Below are 15,304 nucleotides of genomic sequence, written 5' to 3' on the forward strand. Positions count from 1 at the left end.
AAGAAATCTTATCTTCCTTTTACTCCTTGTCCCTGTCTGTGACATGGGCCCCACTCTTTTCTTCAGTTTCTCCTGGATATTATCCTGGATATTCTGGCCTTCCTCTACTTGATTATTCTATCCAAGCTCACCTGGTACATTCTTATCTCTACCCGCCATTCCTCAGCTATTTGTTCACTCAACTAATAAACTTTCTGAGTGCCAAGTATGGCAGGCACTGCACCAGATGCCAGGGATACAGGACAGAGGATTCCTGCTCTCTGGAGCTTCCTTCTAGTGATGGACAGAGATGAATCAGTATGAAAACTGGTGATAAGGACTTTGAAAGAAACAATCAAAGGGCTGAAACAAACAACATTCGCGGATGAGGGTCACTTGTGCCCAGTGAAGGGAAGGACTCTCAAAGGAAATACCATGAAAATCAAACTTTAAAGTGTGAGAAAGGAGTGGAAGGAGCTACAGGGAGAAGAGGGAAAGCATTTCAAGGAGGCGGAGCAGCACGTACATGAAGCCTCTGAGCATGATATCCATGTAGGGACCAAAAGTCTGCTGGTTGAGAAGCCGGTAGACAGGTGGGCAGGGCCAGCCCACACAGGCCTTATCAGGCTATAATGAAGATTTTGTTGATTATGCAAATAGAATTCTTTGAAGTGTTTGAAACTGTAAATGTGAGACTAGATTGTAAGAAGTTAACATGGATGCAAGGAGACCAATTAGGAGGACTTGGTGAGAGAACCCTACTACGTGCCAGAGAAGAGCAGAACCAGAAAGATCAGATGACCAGGACTTACACAAGTCCCACCTTCTTCTCATCCAATGTCTTCGGTTTGTTTTACCCACCAGTGGGCTGCGGTTCATGGGGTCGCCAAGAGTCGGACACGACTGAGCGACTTTACTTTCACTTTTCACTTTCACGCATTGGAGAAGGAAATGGCAGCCCACTCCAGTGTTCTTGCCTGGAGAATCCCAGGGATGGGGGAGCCTGGTGGGCTGCCATCTATGGGGTTGCATAGAGTCGGACACCACTGAAGTGACTTAGCAGCAGCAGCAGCTATCATATTGACTAAAATTAACAGCAATAATAAGTTATGGGTTGCTGCTGCTGTTGCTAAGTCGCTTCAGTCGTGTCCGACTCTATGCAACCCCATAGATGGCAGCCCACCAGGCTCCCCCATCCCTGGGATTCTCCAGGCAAGAACACTGGAGTGGGCTGCCATTTCCTTCTCCAATGCGTGAAAGTGAAAAGTGAAAGTGAAGTCGCTCAGTCTTGTCCGACTCTGAGCGACCCCATGGACTGCAGCCTACCGGGCTCCTCCGTCCATGGGATTTTCCAGACAAGAGTACTGGAGTGGGGTGCCATCGCCTTCTCCGAGTTATGGGTTATTAGGTGCCAATTATTCTATATTTGGCAAAAATCACATACAATCGAATTCTCATAACAGCCCTGTGAGGTTGGCTTTGAAAGTGAAAGTATTAGCCGCTCAGTCACGTCTGACTCTTTGCAACCCAATGGACTATAGCCCACCAGGTTCCTCTGTCTATGGAATTTTCCAGACAAGAATACTGGGGTGGGTAGCCATTCCCTTCTCCAGGGGATCTTCCAGACCCAGAGACTGAACCTGGGTCTCCTATATTGAAGGTGGATTCTTAACCATCTGAACCACAAGGAAAGTAAGGTATAAGGGTAGTTCTATTAATAAGTGACAGAGCTGTGTTTCAGAACTCTCCTTACATTTTCCTTGTAAAAGACCACTTTACATGTGAACACAGAAAACTACAATTTCCATTCTGTCAGAGGTAGTTTCCTGAACTTTAAAATAACCCTAATTTAGAAAGAAAGAAGCAGGGCACCTCATAAAAATTAATCAAGACACCACAGGGAAGCTAAAAATGACTGATTCTATCCTTTCATGCATTTGTTTAATTTTCAAGTCATTCCCTATTTTGTGAGGGAACTGCAGGTATCTGATAAAAGAAGATGCTGGGGTTCTGAACCTAAAACAAGTCCTGTGGGTTCTACTTGCACAACCTCTCTCAGATTCATCAGCTCCCCTGCTTCCCCATCTCCACTGCTACCCCCTCAGTTCAGGCTAACAGTCTCTCTCAGGTTGATTTGAAAACAGCCTCCTAGTGGTCTCAGTGTAACAGTACTTCTTGTATCGTCTCCAATCCATTTGCTCCACTGAAGCCAGAGCCATCATCTCATCATAACAAAATGCAAGTTGGGTTTTGTGACTCCCCTTCTTCAAAACATTAAATGGCTTCTTTTTACCTTTAGAATAAGGTTCAGAAGAACTGTCTTTAGAATAAGGTTCCTCAACCTGGCTCCAAAGCCCTGCATGATCCGGCCTCAGTCTTGTCTTTGCTCCTCTCTTCCCCCACCCCTCCACTCCTGTCCCCATCTCATCTCCTTGGCTGACCTCTAGTGATCCTCAGGGCTCAGATTAAATGTCTCTCACACAGGAAACCCTCTCCTCCTAGGCTAGGCTATTGCCCTTTCACCTGTTCTACTTTCAGAGTGCCTTACATTGCTTGCTGGTACCTACCACAATTGTTATGCATTAAGCTTATTTTTTTTTTTGCTTAATGCCTGTGACCCTTCCCACACCTATCCCTCTCTCATCCCCGATCTACTCCAAGCTCCAAGAATACTAGGACCTTGTCTATTTTGTTTACTCTTGCAAACCCAACAGAGAATATAACACTGGCATGCAGCAGGAATTCAATAGATAGTAAATGCATAAATGGAGCCATGCTCCTGAGGAAGTCTGATGTCCTCTAATAGTAATAATAATAGGAAGAGAGGCTAACTCTCTGATAACATGTACCAACCCAGGCACTTTTAAAAGTTCTTTTACATAAACAAACTCACTAATTTTCATGGCAAACTCATGAGGTAGGCTCTAGGAGCATTTTCATTTCACAGATGAGGCTCAGAGAGGTTAGGTGATGAGAGCGTTAATTCTTAGGTAGCTTGATAAGGAGTCAGGGGCCCTTGAGGTGGAGAAAGGGATAAACCTTTTTTCTGTATTGTTTTGTCTTAATCACATAAGACGTTTTTTCTTAAACTCTGAGTTATTATAACAACAATCTTTAAGACTTTCTTTAAGCCCAGAGCTAATGATTACACATTAAAACAACTCATCTTGCTCAAAGTTATGTTTTTCCTTAAGCTCTGTACTAATGATTATATTGGAGAAGGCAATGGCACCCCACTCCAGTACTCTTGCCTGGAAAATCCCATGGATGGAGGAGCCTGGTAGGCAGCAGTCCATGGGGTCGCACAGAGTCGGACAAGACTGAGCGACTTCACTTTCACTTTTCCCTTTCATGCATTGCAGAAGGAAATGGCAACCCACTCCAGTGTTCTTGTCTGGAGAATCCCAGGGACGGGGAAGCCTGGTGGGCTGCTGTCTATGGGGTCGCACAGAGTCGGACACGACTGAAGTGACTTAGCAGCGATGATTATATAAGAACAATGTATCTTGCTCAAGGACATGTTTCTCCTTCTTAACAAGAATCTTCTGACTAATCTTGTTATCTTAAGATGTATGTTGTGGGAGTAGGTCTGGTAAAAGTATATAAGGACTTGATAAGACTAGTGGGTCACTCTCTGTCCCCCTTCTGATGTCTATGTCAGAAGCTTTCTTTGTCCTTTTTCACTGTAATAAAACTTCTGCCACACAAAAGCTCTGCGTGATCAAGACTGGTCCCTGAAAGTGAAAATGAAAGTGGCTTAGTCATGTCTGACTCTTTGCGACCCCATAGACTGTATAGTCCCTGGAATTGTCCAGGCCAGAATACTGGAGTGGGTAGCCTTTCCCTTCTCCAGGGGATCTTCCCAACCCAGGGATCAAACCCAGGTCTCCCACATTGTGGGCAGATTCTTTACCAGCTGAGCCACAAGGGAAGCCTGAGAATACTGGAGTGGGTAGCCTATCCCTTCTCCAGCAGATCTTCCCGACCCAGGAATCGAAGTGGGGTCTCCTGCATTGCAGGCAGATTCTTTACCAACTGAGCTGCTGCTGCTGCTAAGTCGCTTCAGTGGTGTCCAAGTCTGTGCAACCCCATAGACAGCAGCCCACCAGGCTCCCCTGTCCCTGGGATTCCCCAGGCAAGAACACTGGAGTGGGTTGCCATTTCCTTCTCCAATGCATGAAAGGGAAAAGTGAAAGTGAAGTCACTCAGTCGTGCCCGACTCTTTGCGACCGCATGGACTGCAGCCCACCAGGCTCCTCCGTCCATGGGATATTCCAGGCAACAGTACTGGAGTGGGTTGCCATTGCCTTCTCCGACCAACTGAGCTATGAGGGCTAAATCTTCTTTGGAGATCATGAATCTGACATCGTTCTCCATAAGCTATCAGTGACATACCCAAGGTCACACAGTAAATGTCAGAGACAGCCTTGAACCAAGAACAGTCCATGCTATTGACCACTACTGCTATGCTGCTATTTTTTTTTTTTTCTTTTTTGCCACACCATGCAGCTTGTGGGATCTCAGTTCCCCAACCAGGGATTGAACCCTCAGCAGTGAGAGCCAGAATCCTAACCACCAGACTGCCAGGCAAGTTCCTATACTGCTCTTCTTAAAACAAAATAACTTTTTCCTCTCTCAAACTAGGGGAAACTTAATATATGGAATATTCTCAGTGCTTTTTTTTTTTTAATAGACAAGCTCAATTTTAAGGGAACTAGTAATTTATAAAAGTAACTGCATATTGTTAAATTCTACCTGGTATAACCAACTCCAGGGAATGGGCATATCTATCCCAAAGTAATCCCAATCCAGCCCTTTCTATTGTGCTTGTAAATATCTTTTAGGTTAGAAATCACCATGTATCCTTTCCTTAAATAGTTTCTTGCCTTAGGGGAGGCTGAGGGTAGGAATGGGGCAGGGATACTAAGAACAAAGAATGGAATGTAGCCATAAAAATTCCCAGAGCCTCCTGTCTATGCTGCAGCATAAAACCAGAGTGAGAAAATAGGGCACGTACACTGCCTGTTTTATAACTCTGGATTTTTCAAGGAGATATTCAGAGATTCTTGCTCCCATCACAGCTCCAGTTGGTGTAAACATCATTTCCAGATATTTTCCAAAACGGCTGGAATTGTCATTGATGGCAGTGCATGCATTTCCAAAGGCTTCCACCAGAGAGTTGACTTGCAGAATTTTTTCTCTCAAGGTCTGATTATCTGCCTGTGCCAAACAGAGAACAGTCCAGTGGAGTCTCCAGAAACATTACTCCAGTAGAGTTGCCACACACCCCTTCCCGTCCATAAAAATCACATTTATCTTTTTGGGAAAAAACTCCATTAGGGAAATTAGCATCAACCACCAGCACTGTTTTCTCAGATAAGCATCTCCCCAGGTGCATGTGTCAGATGAGGCTAGATTAGGTCAGTTTTTATGACCAGCCACACTTCTCTAAGTCCTTGACAGATAAAATGCCTAGAGTTTAGAAAGAATTTTAGAGAGATTCCATCACTTTTCTCAGTTATTCATTATAATATTCAATAAACCTCCTCTGTAAAAAAAATACTTAAATTTGTTCTTAGTCTCATAATACACTGCTTATAAGTAATTGCTAGGCTATTTTTACAGCCATATCTTCAATGTCCATTTCACCAAGCTAAAAATTTCTATTTCCCTCAACTTTTGCTCAAAGATTTCTACTTTCCAATCCTTTAATCATCTTAGTGACTCCCCTGCTCCTGCTTCTGGTGTTTAACCACTTTTACTACTTAATGGCTAACTGTTTGTATTATACTGAGAACAAGAAAAACTAATTGCCAAATCTAGTAAATTCGTGCTGGCATTATTTTCTTCACTACATGAAAGGAGGAGGACATGCTGACATCTTACAAGGCCTAGCAATCAGGAGGCGAGCATAATAAAGATGGAATGTTTCTATGTACCCCTAATAAAATCCAGTATTTCCATCATTTTAGAAATATGCAGTAACTCTGAAGGGACTTCAAGCCACAATACAGAAAGCAGGTCATCATTACCTTTCCCAAGAAAGTCAAATGCTGAACGATCAGGTGGGCACTTTCCGTCTTCCCAGAGCCACTTTCTCCGCTGATGACAATGCACTGATACAGAAAATGAAGTGTCGGTGAAGAATTCATAGCACAGTAACCATCCTGTGTGTTCAGCTATGGTTTTCATATAACATCCACCACTGTTCACCTTAACTCTTCACTGAGCAATACATCTTAGGGATCTTTCCATTTCAGTACACTGAGAGCTTCTTTAACCTTTTTAGTCATTTGTGGCTCCTTTGTACAGATGTACCATAGTCTACTTAACCAGTCAGAATGGATACTTGAGTTTTTCCCTATGTCACTACAAACAATACTGCAATGAACAGCCCTATGGATAGGTCATTATATTTATGCAGGTTCATTTGTAGAATAAATTCCCAGAAATGGGATTATTGGACCGAAAGGTAAACACATTCATAAGTTTGACAGATTATACCAAATGGCTTTCCTAAGGACTGTATGACAGTGCCTATTCTCCTGCAGCATCACCACCTGGGTATGTTGGATTTCTGCTATTCTGATAGGCAAAACACTGTATCTCGGTAGAGTTTTAATTTGCACTTTTATTATGAGTGAGATTGGCCATCTTTTCATAAGTTTAATGTCATTCATATTTTCCTTTTTTGTGCCCAGTCTATATATCCTTTGCCTTCTTTTAAAAATATTATTGGTCTTTCTATCAGTTTTTTCTAGGAGCTCTTTATGTATAAAGGAGATTAGTGGGTGTGGTATAATAAAAAACGTATATTGGGTCTTTGCCTCTGGTTCCTGACTCTGAGCTCCTAAACTTTTGGAATGTCCCGAATGATAGAACTGGTGGAGCATCCTTTGTTATTCACAAACAAGTCCCTTTCAAGCAAATATAACTGCTAACCAAGTGGTTCAAGGTGGAGCCCAAGATAGCTTCAAGATGGGGGCTGATCACCAAAAAAGACCAAAAAAGATTTAGGGGGAGGGAACTTTCAGCTTTACCATTCCAGCTTCTGGAGAGGAGAAAAGGGCTAGAGACTGACTGAGTCATAAAATCTCTTGAACAACGAGATTCAGAGAGCTTCCAGTATGAATATGTTGCAGGCCTGGGAGGGGCCTGTGCCTAGAGAATGCATAGAACCTTTGCACCATTTTCTCTCCTATATCTTGCCCTAAGCATCTCTTCCATTTGGCTGTTTCTGAGTTGTGTCCTTTATAAAAACCCAGTAAACACAAGTATTTTTCTGAGTTCTGTGAGTCATTCTAGTGAATTATCAAACCTCAGGGGGATTCTGGGAATCCCTAAATTTGTAGTCAGCCAGGCAGAAGAGTGGGTAGCCTAGGCACCCCATTCACAACTGGCGTTGAAGTACAGGTGGTCTTGTGGACTGAGCCCCGAACCTGTGAGGTCTGTGCTAAATCTGGATAGCTAGTATCAGAATTGAATGGAACTGAATTGTTAGACATCCGGTTGGCATTAGGGAATTGCAGAATTGGCTAGTGTTGGTAGAGACACAACATTTGGTGTCAGAAGTGGTGTCAGAAAAAAGATAACACAGTGGGATAACTTTGTAACTTGAAAAACATATATATCTCCCTTCATTTACTCCTGTCTATGAATTCTGTGGACATTTCACAAATCTCTGGGAAAGGTAATAATTTGGAGAAGCCAAGTTTCTAACCCATAGTTAATCCATGTATTCCATTTTATAATTTGCACTATTTCAAGTGTTCCTCAACAAATCCAAAACTGGATTTCACAGGTCTCAGGGAATTTATACATTGTGCTTCTCTCATAAAAATTTCTCATGAAATTAGACTGTTTCTATTTCAAATAGAATAAACACACCAGGGAAAAAATACATATTACAAGTAAAGGAAGGGCCAAAGGTTGGATATGCCACCACTGTGAACTGGAGGTCCAGACAGTTACAATTTATGGGTGAGCTTTGTGTTAATAGCATTGAGTTTAAGATTTGTGCAGTTTTTACCCAATTCATCACAATTTCTTAGCAGCTAAACAGTGCGGTACGTGACCATTATCAGCCTGTGTGCAGTATTTCATACAAAAAGGACTGGACCATGAACTTTCTGAAACCTTCCTAGGAAAGAACTTAATTTCTGTCATTCTCCATCTTGTTTTTATTATAGTCATTACCATGTCATCAGTTTTGTGTTAGCTCTATGTTCTCATATTAGAATTATCTTATTATATTTTAGGGATTCCCTGATAGCTCAGTTGGAAAAGAACATGCCTGCAATGCAGGAGACCCCAGTTCAATACCTGGGTCAGGAGGATCTGCTGGAGAAGGGATAGGCTACCCACACCAGTATTCTTGGGCTTCCCTTGTGGCTCAGCTGGTAAAGAAACTGCCTGCAATGTGGGAGACCTGAGTTCGATCCTTGGGTTGGGAAAATCCCCTGGAAAATGGAAAGGCTACCTACTCCAGTATTCTGGCCTAGATAATTCCATGGACTCTACAGTCCATGGGGTGGCAAAGAGTTGGACATGACTGAGCGAATTTCACCTTCTATTATATTTTACCAGGGAAAATGAGTGTATTTGAGGAGGATGTCTCACATTTCTTGAAAAGGGTTTCTACATTCACTTGTTCCTCTAGTTTATCACTACTCCTGTCCCACTGAGCTACTATTTCATTGCCTATTTCCTTGAGTCAGTATCAGCAACCAGAATGGCAAGTTTTTAGGAAAACTCAAGAGCTGCAAAGGAGGACAGAAAACATCCTACTGTGGGACTTGGTGGGAAAGGACAGTTAAGTTCTTACCTGATCTTTGCTGAAAGTAACCATGCATTGATAAGCAGCATCTGCTGATGCAAATATGTGGGGGGGATTTGAGGCACGTTTCACTCCATGATACAGTCTGGAAAACTGAAAAACATTAATTTAAAGAACTCTTCTAATGTCCCAATACCCTTTGCCCATAAAACCAAAGCTGTGTCACTTTTCAGGGGAACTGTGGCATCAGAGAGGCTGTAGAGCAGAGTCTCCGGAGTCTACAGGCCTGACTTCAAATCCCAGTTCTTCACTTACTGGCTCCATAGCTTGTTCAAGGACACTAACTTCACTATGTGAAGTCTCCTCATCTGTCAAATAGGCTTACTAACAGTACCCATCATGCAGGGTCATGAGAAATATCCAAGGCAACTCAAAGCCCGGTATACAGTAAACGCTAATTTAATGTTAGCTGTTATCGTTACATCTTAACTTAAAAGTCACCCCCAAAGTGTACGAATTTTGTTGCACTATTATTTTCAGTTTGGGGTATGTCCACCCATGGTATTTTATTCTCACTTTTTCTCCCTTTTCATTTTTCCTTGAGATTTCAAATTTCCTGTTAAGGAGCCACATGCTCAAAAACATTCCTTACCTGTGGAGAGTATATGCTTAGATTCTGGAAGGGGTTTAAGGCAATTAAGATATCTCCAACATATGTGTAAATAAGTAAGTCCACATAACGCTTCTGCAGCTGATGAATAATTGTATCCTAAGAAGAGGATAAATAGTACCGAGAGTAAGCATTATTTCTAGTCAAGGGAGAGATATTAAAAATAACAACAAGTGTATTCTTACAAGAATAATTTTCTCCAAAAGATTAAAATAGTCCATTTAAATTATACCCTATTGATTAGGACCCTAATGATCCTAAATGCAGATATTTGCCTTGAAAGAAGAAAAAAATTAGGAATATATACTATTTAAAAGAATTCAGCCCATTTAGGACTTGCTAAAAAACACTGACATATCTGACAAGAGTTTTGTTATTATTAAAAAACTGTTTGACCCCATCCAAATGTTCTATTCAGAATGCGATTTAATAGGCCATTCCTATTAATAAAGTACAGATAAATTGTAACTTCATTTTTCAAAGCATTACACTTAAAATTTATGTGGTGGGAATGTAGAATTGAACACTTTTATATCACACTTTAGTGATTCATACATTGCATTTAAGGGTCCCCAGAGTTAGAAACAGCAGAAGCAGGCCCAATGCAATTAACAGCTCTATTAAACATGCATATTTTAAATGGGGATTATCACAATTTTCAAATTTGGAATTCAAGCTATATTAGCTTCACTATTTCCCTAAATGAAGCTCTTCTTTATGAAGAACAAACAACTGTCTTAATTTAAGGGTTAAATTGCACTGTTCTATAAACAGAAAATAATTTCAGCTGATATAAAAACATCTTTTAAGCCTGGAATATAAAAGCCTTCAAGGGAAAACTCCAAATCCTTTTCTCTTCACCATTTAGGGGACTATAAATGAACACAGAACAACAAGGGATCATAGTCACAGCAGCCAAACATCCTTGAGTTTCATCCCAGGGCTACACAAACCAAGTCTCAAGTGACCTTAGGAGAACATGGTCTACGACAGAAAGATCAGACCAGTCGTGTGAAACAAATGTCCTTGGTGAAAATTGCCTATTAAATATTTAGTACCTCATCCAGGACCTCCATATTGACCAAGTCATCCTCAAGGCAGTATTTTTCAGCATCTTCCACATGATAGGGTCTTTTGGTGTGCATCCTTTCATGCCTAGAGTTTATCCAGAGAATATTAGTACTAAGGCAGTAAAAAATATATCAGAAACTAGGCCACAAGAACAATTCAGCCACTGTCTTATCACACAACACGTTCAGAGACTTCAGAGAAGGGATAGGAAGAGCAAGCCTAGTCCAAGCCCTCAGCCCTCTCTCATCACTGCAGAAATTCCAGAGGAAAGGGGTGCTCCAGCATTCAAGCCTTCTGCTGCGGTGAGGAGCACTGCCAAATGGGCCCATATAATACTCATATCTGCTTTTCTTAAATGCCAACCACAGTACTTCCTCACATTATTTTCTGTTCAGCATCAGACACATAATTCTCATTAAGGTACTTCCCTTGAGGTCCCCTCTTGCTTCCACCAGCACCACTCCCCATTTTCTGGGGAATTTTTAAAGCTACAGAAAACTTTAGAGAATAATATAGCAAATACCAATGAATCAAGAAACGCTCATATTTTATCTTGTTTGTTTTAAATCCCTTTGTGACCCACTCCACTTTATTCAGTTCAGTTCAGTCACTCAGTCGTGTTTGACTCTTTGCGACCCCATGAATCGTACCATGCCAGGCCTCCCTGTCCATCACCATCTCCTGGAGTTCACTCAAACTCATGTCCATCGAGTCAATGATGCCATCCAGCCATCTCATCCTCTGTCACCCCATTCTCCTCCTGCCCCCAATCCCTCTCAGCATCAGAGTCTTTTTCAATGAGTCAACTCTTCGCATGATGTGGCCAAAGTATTGGAGTTTCAGCTTTAGCATCATTCCTTCCAAAGAACACCCAAGGCTGATATCCTTTAGAATGGATTGGTTGGATCTCCTAGCAGACCAAGGGACTCTCAAGAGTCTTCTCCAACACCACAGTTCAAAAGCATCAATTCTTCAGCACTCAGCTTTCTTCACAGTCCAACTCTCACATCCATACATGACCACTGGAGAAACCATAGCCTTGACTAAACAGACTTTTGTTGGCAAAGTAATCTCTCTGCTCTTGAATATGCTATCTAGGTTGGTCATAACTTTCCTTCCAAGGAGTAAGTGTCTTTTAATTTCATGGCTGCAATCACCATCTGCAGTGATTTTGGAACCGAAAAAGATAAAGTCTGACACTGTTTCCACTGTTTCCCCATCCATTTCCCATGAAGTGATGGGACCAGATGCCATGATCTTTGTTTTCTGACTGTTGAGCTTTAAGCCAACTTTTTCACTCTCCTCTTTCACTTTCATCAAGAGGCTTTTTAGTTCCTCTTCACTTTCTGCCATAAGGGTGGTGTCATCTGCATATCTGAGGTTATTGATGTTTCTCCCGGCAATCTTGATTCCAGTTTGTCCTTCTTCCACCCAGCGTTTCTCATGATGTACTCTGCATAGAAGTTAAATAAGCAGGGTGACAATACACAGCCTTGACGTACTCCCTTTCCTATTTGGAAAATAGGAAATTTGGAACCAGTCTGTTGTTCCATGTCCAGTTCTAACTGTTGCTTCCTGACCTGCATACACGTTTCTCAAGAGGCAGGTCAGGTGGTCTGGTATTCCCATCTCTTTCAGAATTTTCCAGAGTTTGTTGTGCTCTTCACAATCAAAGGCTTTGGCATAGTCAATAAAGCAGAAGTAGATGTTTTTGTGGAACTCTCTTGCTTTTTCCATGATCCAGCGGATGTTGGTAATTTGATCTCTGGTTCCTCTGCCTTTTCTAAATCCAGCTTGAACATCTGGAAGTTCATAATTCACATACTGTTGAAGCCTGACTTAAGAGAATTTTGAGCATTACTTTACTAGTGTGTGAGATGAATGCAATTGTGTGGTAGTTTGGGCATTCTTTGGCATTGCCTTTCTTTGGGATTGGAATGAAAACTGACCTTGTCCAGTCCTGTGGCCACTGCCGAGTTTTCCAAATTGTTGGCATATTGAGTACAGCACTTTCACAGCATCATCTTTTAGGATTTGAAATAGCTCAACTGGAATTCCATCACCTCCACTAACTTTGTTTGTGGTGATGCTTCCTAAGACCCACTTGACTTCACATTCCAGGATGTCTGACTCTAGGTTGGTGATCACACCATTGTGATTATCTTGGTCATGAAGATCTTTTTTGTACAGTTCTTCTGTGTATTCTTGCCACCTCTTCTTAATATCTTCTGCTACTGTTAGGTCCATACCTTTCTGTCCTTTATTGAGCCCATCTTTGCATGAAATGTTCCCTTGGTATCTCTAATTTTCTTGAAGAGATCTCTAGTCTTTCCCATTCTATTGTTTTCCTCTATTTCTTTGCATTGACCGCTGAGGAAGGCTTTCTTATCTCTTCTTGCTAGTCTTTGGAACTCTACATTCAGATGCTTATATCTTTCCTTTTGTCCTTGCTTTTCGCGTCTCTTCTTTTCACAGCTATTTGTAAGGCCTCCCCAGACAGCCATTTTGCTTTTTTTGCATTTCTTTTCCATGGGGATGGTCTTGATCCCTGTCTCCTGTACAATGTCACGAACCTCCGTCCATAGTTCATCAGGCATTCTATCAGATCTAGTCCCTTAAATCTATTTCTCACTTCCACTGTATAAACATAAGGGATTTAATTTAGGTCCTACCTGAATGGTCTAGTGGTTTTCCCTACTTTCTTCAATTTAAGTCTGAATTTGGCAATAAGGAGCTCCTGATCTGAGCCACAGTCAGCTCCCAGTCTTTTTTTGCTGACTGTATAGAGCTTCTCCATCTTGGCTGCAAAGAATATAATCAATCTGATTTTGATGTTGACCATCTGGTGATGTCCATGTGTAGAGTCTTCTCTTGTGTTGTTGGAAGAGGGTGTTTGCTATGACCAGTGTGTTCTCTTAGCAAAGCTCTATTAGCCTTTGCCCTGCTTCATTCCGCATTCCAAGGCCAAATTTGCCTGTTACTCCAGGTGTTTCTTGACTTCCTACTTTCGCATTCCAGTCCCCTATAATGAAAAGGACATCTTTTTGGGTGTTAGTTCTAAAAGGTCTTGTAGGTCTTCATAGAACTGTTCAACTTCAGCTTCTTCAGTGTTACTGGTTGGGGCATAGACTTGGATTACTGTGATATTGAATGGTTTGCCTTGGAAACGAACAGAGATCATTCTGTCATTTTTGAGATTGCATCCAAGTACTGCATTTTGGACTCTCTTGTTGACCATGATGGCTATTCCATTTCTTCTGAGGGATTCCTGTCCACAGTAGTAGATATAATGGTCATCTGAGTTAATTCACCCATTCCAGTCCATTTTAGTTCGCTGATTCCTAGAATGTCGACATTCATTCTTGCCATCTCCTGTTTGACCACTTCCAATTTGCCTTGATTCATGGACCTAACATTCCAGGTTCCTATGCAATATTGCTCTTTACAGCGTCGGACCTTGCTTCTATCACCAGTCACATCCACAACTGGGTATTGTTTTTGCTTTGGCTCCACCCTTCATTCTTTCTGGAGTTATTTCTCCACTGATCTCCAGTAGCATATTGGGCACCTACTGACCTGGGGAGTTCCTCTTTCAGTATCCTATCATTTTGCCTTTTCATGCTGTTCATGGGGTTCTCAAGGCAAGAATACTGAAGTGGTTTGCCATTCCCTTCTCCAGTGGACCACATTCTGTCAGACCTCTCCACCATGCCTGCCCATCTTGGGTGGCCCCACAGGGCATGGCTTAGTTTCATTGAGTTAGACAAGGCTGTGGTCCTAGTGTGATTAGATTGACTAGTTTTCTGTGAGTATGGTTTCAGTGTGTCTGCCCTCTGATGCCCTCTGTACCAATTTCTTTACCCAGTCTTATATTGATCCTCATTTAGGCTGATTCCAGCTTTTTACTATTATAAACAAAACAGCACTCAGTATCTTTATCTGCATCCCCTTGCATATATTTGTGAGATTTTCTCTAGGGGCTGTTGCTCCCCAGGAATTTAAAAACTTCCTGCCTATTAAATTAGAAGTTACTTCCTGATCCCTATTAGTGATAGATTTGAAGAAGGAATATTTTAAGCAGGTATTAGTCATCTCTAGTACTAGAATCAACTTTTCTGCTAATTCATATAAAGCTCCAAAGTGGATGAAACTTAATTTTACTTAGTAAAATCAAATTTATAACCTAAGCATTTAAAAATTGTTATTAAACAGAACAGTTTATTCATCTCTATTCTATCATATTAGTGATATGAAAGAAAATAGGTTTGGAAAACAGCTTTTTATAAAAACTCAGAGCTGTTTCTATCTAGCCACTTTGCTAAATAAAAAAGCAAGAAGGTCCATATTTCTGGCCAAATCCTCTTCACATAAAACCCAACCAGTTTATTCCCTTAAAGTTCATCATAAAACCAAATACTGTAACATATTTTTAGTAAACTAATTAAATTCTCATCATTTGAAATTCAGCTAGTTTATATCCTTCCTAAACTTATAGCTTGCAATCATATGAAATAGGTTATGTTAGAGTTTATTTCAAGCATCTTTTAACAAAGAAAGTCAGGAATTTAATAACAAAGAAAGTCAGCCCTGGTTCCAGAATAAGGACTCTCCATTCTCTCCCAGTACTGAATGCAAGTAAATATGTTGGACACAATGCATGATATTCTCAAAGGTACGTGGTAACAGGCTGACTGAGGGAATCAGAATTCAAAATATCATTGAATAAAATGGCAAGTTTCCTAGGAATTATTTTTCTTCCAGTAACTCCTGACCTGAACTTGAAGTCAGCCTGATCTGCATACAGGGAT

General features: G+C 41.3%; 1 protein-coding gene across 11 annotated transcripts in view; it reads right to left on the bottom strand.

The window, feature by feature from the left end:
• The window catches only part of MYO3B (myosin IIIB), a 486,811-nt gene that overhangs the window by 265,442 nt on the left and 206,065 nt on the right, over positions 1 to 15,304 (bottom strand). For all 11 annotated transcript variants that reach the window (XR_011570836.1, XM_070803483.1, XM_070803516.1 and 8 more), the window contains 5 exons: positions 10,484 to 10,580; positions 9,408 to 9,524; positions 8,804 to 8,908; positions 6,012 to 6,095; positions 4,997 to 5,199 (listed from right to left, as the gene is read on the bottom strand). Coding sequence is in view for 10 of the 11 variants with exons in the window: in XM_070803483.1 (XP_070659584.1) it covers positions 4,997 to 5,199; positions 6,012 to 6,095; positions 8,804 to 8,908; positions 9,408 to 9,524; positions 10,484 to 10,580 (606 nt within the window). In the remaining variant the exon portion in view is untranslated. The remainder of the gene's footprint in view (positions 1 to 4,996; positions 5,200 to 6,011; positions 6,096 to 8,803; positions 8,909 to 9,407; positions 9,525 to 10,483; positions 10,581 to 15,304) is intronic.

This window comes from Bos indicus, chromosome 2 (assembly GCF_029378745.1).
Source record: "Bos indicus isolate NIAB-ARS_2022 breed Sahiwal x Tharparkar chromosome 2, NIAB-ARS_B.indTharparkar_mat_pri_1.0, whole genome shotgun sequence".
Classification (NCBI taxonomy): Eukaryota; Metazoa; Chordata; class Mammalia; order Artiodactyla; family Bovidae; genus Bos; species Bos indicus.